The 7,341-nt window shown below is 46.3% G+C and overlaps 1 protein-coding gene across 4 annotated transcripts in view; it reads left to right on the plus strand.

The window, feature by feature from the left end:
* Nucleotides 1–7,341, plus strand: part of MX2 (MX dynamin like GTPase 2) — a 48,452-nt gene that overhangs the window by 37,703 nt on the left and 3,408 nt on the right. For all 4 annotated transcript variants that reach the window (XM_045284434.1, XM_004697319.2, XM_045284433.1 and 1 more), the window contains exon 13: nt 1,450–1,725. In XM_045284434.1, the coding sequence (XP_045140369.1) occupies nt 1,450–1,725 (276 nt within the window). The remainder of the gene's footprint in view (nt 1–1,449; nt 1,726–7,341) is intronic.

Genomic DNA, 7,341 nt, shown 5'->3' on the forward strand with positions numbered 1-7,341 from the left:
ACAAAAAATAGAATGGCAGGTTGGGTTTTGCATCATGAAGGACAACATTGTCACTTAAGTAGTCTTCCAATTAGCACGTCCCCACCCAGAACTCTCCAGGTAAGAACTGCACTCCTACCCAGGCAGAGGCTGGAGGGTTAAATCTCACTCCACAGTCTGGATTCCTAGAGCTGCAGTCGCCAAGCCTCATGGATGGAGAGGCATCTAACTGCAGACGCTTATTGTCTCACTGGGGTGGAGGCCAGAAGTTCATGTCCAGGGGCTATGGCCCTGTCCTCTCCAGGGGCTCTCTCTAAGCGGGTCTCAACCTGTGGGACGTAAGCCCTTTGGGGGGTCGGATGACCCTTTCACAGGGGTCACCCAATTCATTATAGTAGCAAAATGACAGTGATGAAGTAGCAACGAAAATAATGTTATGGTTGGGGGTCACCACCACATGAGGAACTGTATGAAAGGGTTGAGGCATTAGGAAGGGTGAAAACCACTGCTTCTAGGCACAGATCCGTCTTGTCTCTCTCAGCCTCTGGTAGCCTCGGGTGTTCTTTGCCTTGGAGATGCACCTTGAGACGGCTGGCTGGCTCCTATGTCTTCTTTCATAAGGACGCCACTCTTGTGGAATTAGAACACCCCCACCCCAGTCTGGCCTCATCTTAACTGATGACAGCCACAAGGTTCCTACTTCCAAGCAAGGTCACACGCACAGGTACTACAGGCTAGGATTTCAACCTGTCTTTTTGGGAGACACAGTCCAGTCCCCAACAGGGTCTTCTGCCTATTGCTGCTGCCTATATTCCAGGGGAAAAATGGAAGAATAAACAGCATTTGTGAAACGTACAGCCCCCACCCCCTCTAACCTTCAATTTGCAAAAGTCTGTAAAAATCAAAAGCCAAGAAATGACTCTTCTTCTTCTCTCTCTCTCTCGGGACTGGAGGGTGGGGGCGGGTGGGGCGGAAAGGGGGAATTTCTGGGAAATAAATATCCCCAGTTCTCCTTTCCCTGTGCTCATTGGTTCTAGAACCATTCCTGAGCACTTGGATTCACGCGGAGGATAGAGGCAAGAGTGCTCCTTCCATGCAGGGACCCGGGGTTCGCTCCCCAGCCAGTGCACCCGGGTCCAAGCACCCAGCACTCACCTGTCAGTGGAGGGCTGCCCGTGGCTGCACATGGGCTCAGCGGAGAATGACAGTGGTGACAGTGCCCTGGGGCTGAGGAGGGTGTGGCAGAGAGAAGGGGGTGGGGGAGTGAGGAGGCAGGTGAGACCGGAAAACAATCTCATTGAGGAGGACAGCTGGAGAGCGTGCAGCGGGACCTTCTTAAAATCACCGTTTAGCCTCCAGTCTTTGGGGGCTGAGATTATTTGTTAACACGCCATGTGGCCCCATCATACCTTTAAAGTGTTGGGGTCTATGGGAAGGAAAGCAGGCTCTCTCCCCCTCTTTTCCAACCAGAAGCTGATCGAAACGGTCAAGGTACAGCAAGCGCAGTCAGCGGAAAACGTGATCCAGCTTCAGTTCCGGATGGAGCAGCTGGTGTTTTGTCAAGATCGGATTTACAGCAAGGTTCTGAAGAAAGCCCGTGTAGAGATGTTCCAGCTCCTGGACGGCCAGCCGCAGCAACTGCATCTGAGAAAGCCCGATCCTGTTGACATCTGTGCAAAGGAGTCTCCACCGTCTTCAAATTCCTCCATCACGGAAATTGGTGTGCACCTGAACGCCTATTTCATGGTGAGTGCTTTAGAGGCAGAATTAGCACACACACCCCAATATTTGGCAAGGGAATACTGGGGTTTTCCTACTGAGAGGTGCTTAACTGAAACAAAAAAGTAAGGCCCACCACTCAGTAGTAAGTCTTGTTCTATGTGCTGTCCTACAAACCCATGATTCTGACTCATAGAACACTGTGGGTTTCCCAGACTGCCTCTCTTTACAGAGTAGAAATCGCCATCTTTCTCCTTGGGAGCAACTGGTGGCTTTGAACTGCTGTCCTTGGAGTTGGCAACTACAAACCCACTATGATACTTCCTATATTATTTCATTAATTTTTATAGTAATCCTATGAAGGAGTGAAGAAATGGGCGGGGGGCACATCTCACCACCTCCAGCTATGCAAGGGAGGAGAAGAGTCCAGCTCCACACCTGCCTACGGACCATGTCCGTGAGGCCGAGGTCAGACACCTTTACTCTCCAACTTTGTTTTTAAATCATTTTGTTGGGGGCTCTTATCACAATACATACAGACATGTGTCAAGCACATTTGTACAGTTGTTGCCATCATCATTTTCAAAATATTTTCTTTCTACTTGAGCCCTTGCTATCAGCTCCTCATTATTTCCCCTCCCTCCCCCACCCACCCTCCCTCATGAACCCTTGATAATTTAGAAATTATTATTATTTTTTCATGTTTACACTAACCAGTGTCTCCCTTCACCCACTTTTCTGTTGTCCATCCCCTAGGGAAGGGAGTTATATGTAGATCATTGTGATCGGTTCCCCCTCTTTCCTCCCACCTTCCCCTTCCCCTCGTGGTACCACTACTCATTATCGGTCCTGAGGGGTTTGTCTGTCCTGAATTCCCTGTATTTCCAGCTTTTATCTATAGCACTGTACATGCTCTGGTCTAGCCAGATTTATAAGGTAGAATTGGGGTCATGATAGTGGTGGGGAGGAAGCATTAAAGAACTAGAGGGAAGTTGTATGCTTCATTGGTGCTATACTCCACCCTGATTGGCCCATCTCTTCCTTGTGACCCTTCTTTAAGGGGAAGTCCAATTGTCTACCAATGGGATTTTGGTCTCTACTTCGCACACACACACACACACACACACACACACCCCCATTCACATTGATGTGATTTTTTTTGTTCTGGGTCTTTGATGCCTGATCCCTGATCCCATCGACATCTCATGATCACACAGGCTGGTGTGCTTCTTCCATGTGGGCTTTGTTACTTCTCACTCTCCAACTTCTTTATCCTATTCTGACACCCACTGTCCCTCCCACAGCATTCCCCCTATTCTGCTGGGTCTGGCACTCCATTGCACTGGCCACACAGAACTCAGCCAATACGCATTGCTATGGAAGGCTATTTGGGAATTTAACAGGTTACCATAAGTCAGCATCAGAAAACATTAAGTATATGTTAGACAGAGTTATCTAGAGAAACAAAACCAGGACACTTATGATTTTATATAGATAGATATAGATATATAGATACAACATAAGAAATAAACAGCTAATTAACCTATAGAGCAGTACAAATGGCTCAGTGTAACTCACTTCCGTGATACAGCTAATATACTGGAAGTCCTTCAAGTCTTGAGGCCGGCAGGTGCAAGTCAAGGAAGCAGACAGCTGAGTTCTCTGTAGAGCAATTCAGGCTATCCAGCCACAGGCAGCAAACAACAAGGCAGGTCACCAACAGTCAGCCAGATGTCAGAGTCCGACAGTTCCCAGCTCAAGCGATGTATAATCCCGTAGTGTGGGGAAGCAGATCTCAAAGGGACCTCAAACTACAGATACACAGTCCACAGGTTGGGTGTCCCACAGGTAGTGTAGCTTACAAATTGAGGCAGAGAACCAGCTAAGGCAGCCGCACACTGGTCCGATGATCAAAGAGCAAGAGACAAGAAAGGTGAGGCTCGCCATGCCATTTATCTCTCCACCCTTCAATTAATCCCACATGTGTTCATTGGCCAGGTTGGCACAATAAACCTACCTATCACAAAGTATGACAGTCCTTTGGCCTGTAGGAGTGCATTTTCTCAGCCATGCTGGCAGTCACATCTCCCTGGTTCTCAGCCTCCAAACCACATGGCCCTGTAGTGTCTGCCCTGTTCAGGGTTTAGCTGTCCACCGCTCTGTGTCATGCTCTTGGCATGGCTCCTCTGCTCTGACTCATGGTCTTGATGCTGCAGCCTCTGCTGCCTCTGCTTCCTCCAGCCCTTCAGCAGGGATCTCACATGTGCTCTGCTGGTGGCTCTTCCGTCATGATGGCTACACGAGTACCCTCTTCCTGCTGCTGCAGTGGCTCGCTTTTGTGCCCAGTAGAATGGCAAAATGGATCGACACCCAATTTGGATTTCTGGACACTTTATTTGCATGTCCCGCCCGCTTCCCCAGTCGCTGGGTGGTTGTTACAAAGACTAAGGACAGAAGAGTCATAGCAAATAACTTCCCTTCACCACAAGGGGCAATTAAAGGGCACCTTTAACTAACTTTAGCCTAAAATTAGCTGTATTTTCTCTGTTTTTTAATGTGGCAGAGCATGGACTCAAAGTGAATTCCAGTTCCAGAACTCTTTATTTTCAAATGGTACATAACATATGAAATGCAAAATTAATATAACCAGAATATAGCAAAATCCAGGACACACCGTCACCTCTGAAAGGGCATCAAACTCAGCAGCTCCACAAAACAGGACTAAAATCTTTTCCCCACATTTGGTGGATAATGTGGTTTTTGATCCTCCATCCAGTGGATATCCATTGATATGATTTTTTTGTTCTGGGTCTTTGATGCCTGATACCTGATCCCATCGACACCTCGTGATCGCACCGGCTGGGGTGGCAAAGGACAGGGGTGGCCATGAAAAAGAGGGAGGCCCTCCATGGCCTAGAGTGACACTGAGGCTGCAACCACAGCTCAAGCACAGGAACAATTGTGAGGATGGGGCAGGACCGGGCCGTGTTTGTTCTGTTGTGTACAGAGTTGGTGTGTTAGGCCAGGTTGACTAAAGAAACAAATCCAGTGACAGTCATATGTGTGTAAGAGAGAGCTTTATATGAAGAAGTAATTATTTATCAAGCAAATATACCATCCCATTCCAGATCATGACCAGAAGTCTAACACTAGTCCATAACTCCCTCTTCAGACTCACACAGCCACATGCAATGATACAGAATGCAGGAAGATCACAGGTCGGTGGGTGCAAAGTCCTGTGGATCCAATGGCAGTGGAAGCATCACAGGGCTCTCACAGGTATCAGAGTGGCCCTGAGCAGGAAAGTGAAGGCAGAGAGAGAGGCGGAGGTTCTCAGGGGCCCCCTTATGAGAAGGCCACACCCACAAGGAGGCATCATCAGGCTGTGACCTGATTGACAGGTTTAATACCACCCCAACACTTTTATATAACTTCAAGTTGACATGAAATCATGTAACTACCACAGTTGGTATCAATTGGAATTGATTCGATAGCACCTAACAACAATACCAACAATAGCTGAAAGGAAAATAGCCTTTAAGCACCAAAGATGCTTGAGTTCCAGAGCCCTTTCTGAGGAAGCTGAGTTACTCAGGCATGAGGGTCAGCCTGCCAGCAATAGTGGAAGTCAGTTTAAAAGGGGAATGAGGCAGACTTTGGAACTCCTCCCTGTTCTCCTCCCAGAAGGCTGACAAGAATGAATCATGAGGCCCACAGGACTTAGGGTAGGGGAAGAGAGCCCAAGGAAGATGCCTAGGATGCAAAAGACAATTGGTGGTGTGGAGTCTGCTCAGAGTCCTTGGTGCCAGAGGGAGTGTCTGGGTAATTAAAATCGGCAATTCAGATAGAAGTGCCACGTGCTTTGATACTCGTATTGTTTGCCTAGGACTACCGTAACAAATGATCCCAAGCTGGAGAACTTAAAAAGGTGCACAGTTTGCACTAGATTACTAACGTAAAGGTTGGCAGTTCAAACCCATACAACAGCGCTGCATAAGAAAGACCGAGTGGTCTGCTTCCATAGAGATTACAGCCAAGAAAATGCCGCAGAACCGTTCCAACACTCAGGGTCGCGCCATTGTTCCAAACTGACTCAGCAGCAGTGTGGTTTGGATTAGTTTGAATTGGATTGGTTTGGGTTGGATTGGATTTGTTTAGTTTGGATTGAGTTTGGTTTGGATTGGATGGGTTGGGATGGGATGGGTTTGGGGTCTATTGGTTTGATTTGGTTTGGTTTGAATTGGATTGGATTGATTGGATTGGGTTGGGTTTGACCAGCGAATTAATATGAACAGAAGTGCGTTGCCTCACGGCTCTGAAAGCCAGACTTCCCTATGGAAATGTTGGCCAGACATGCCCCCTCCAAATGCTTGAGGAGAATATCCCTTCATTTCTCTCTCCGCTTCTGCTAATTCCAGAAGTTCCTTGTCATCTGATGGCTGTCTTCCTCTTGCTGTGTCTCTATGCTTTTTCTCTTTTCTAGAACATCACTCGGAATTGATTAATCCACATCAAGTGGATCCTGAGTCAGGGCTACTTCACGGATCACAAAGTAGAACTGAGCATCAATTCTACAAGCCTCAACAGTTAGATTTATTTCTGGGTATATTTGATCTGCCAATTCAAAAAATAACACCAGCTTTCCCCTATTCGCTCTAGTTTTAGATATAGAACATATGCTATATACCACTCTTCACTCTGCTCACCCATAAAAAGTCAGGCTAATTTAATGTAGTGTTAGCTAGCTTGAGATAGAGGAAGTGCACGCTGGCTAGCTTTATTTAAAGTAGTTTGTGTTGTACTAAATAGATCAAGTTAAACTGTACATGATGTCCTTTGATCCAAAGATATATTTGAAAAGTGCAAGTTATGTGAACTTGGATTCTTCCCTAAGTATCACTTCACCTTAATTATGAACTGAATGGCAAGTAGTTCTAGCTTGTTACCTAAAAATAGGTCTGAAATAAGAGTTGCGTTATCATACATAAGGAGTCCTGATGATGTAGTGGGTAATGTGTTTGACTACCAACCACAAAGACAGCTATTCGAACCCACAAGCTGCACTGCAAGAAAAATATGAGACTTTTGGCTCCCATAAATATTTGCAGCCTCAGGAACCCCCCCCCCCGTCCCAAACTCTTTGAGTTTTCGTGAGACTGTGTAGTGAATTCAGTACAATAAATCCCAAACCAAGCAAAAGTCACTGCCATCAAGTTGATTCTGACTCATCGTGACCCTATAGCACAGGGTAGCACTGCCCTGATGGGATTCGGACACTGGACCTCTTTATGGGAGTAGAGAGCCTTGTCTTTCTCCTGCAGAGCGACCGGTAGTTTTGAACTACTAACCTTGTCGTTAGCAGCCCAATGGACAACAGCTGTTCCACCAGGGCTCTCTCATAAACTAAAAAGAGATTTAAATGTTTGGAAACCCAAAATGGGTCTGTCAGAGGTCAAACTCTTTTATTAAAATTAAAATGTTACAGTCTTGTTATAAGATGGCACACACACAAAAAGATGGCACAACTTCTCCACCTGCACAGAAACTCTTTTATTTTTATTATTTAAATTTTTTAAATATTTTAATTTAATTTATTTTTTAAAATCATTTTATTAGGGGCTCATACAACTCTTATCACAATCC

The sequence above is a fragment of the Echinops telfairi genome, unplaced genomic scaffold, assembly GCF_000313985.2.
Source record: "Echinops telfairi isolate 266 unplaced genomic scaffold, ASM31398v2 ScPeMD7_7469;HRSCAF=8507_0, whole genome shotgun sequence".
Lineage (NCBI taxonomy): Eukaryota > Metazoa > Chordata > Mammalia > Afrosoricida > Tenrecidae > Echinops > Echinops telfairi.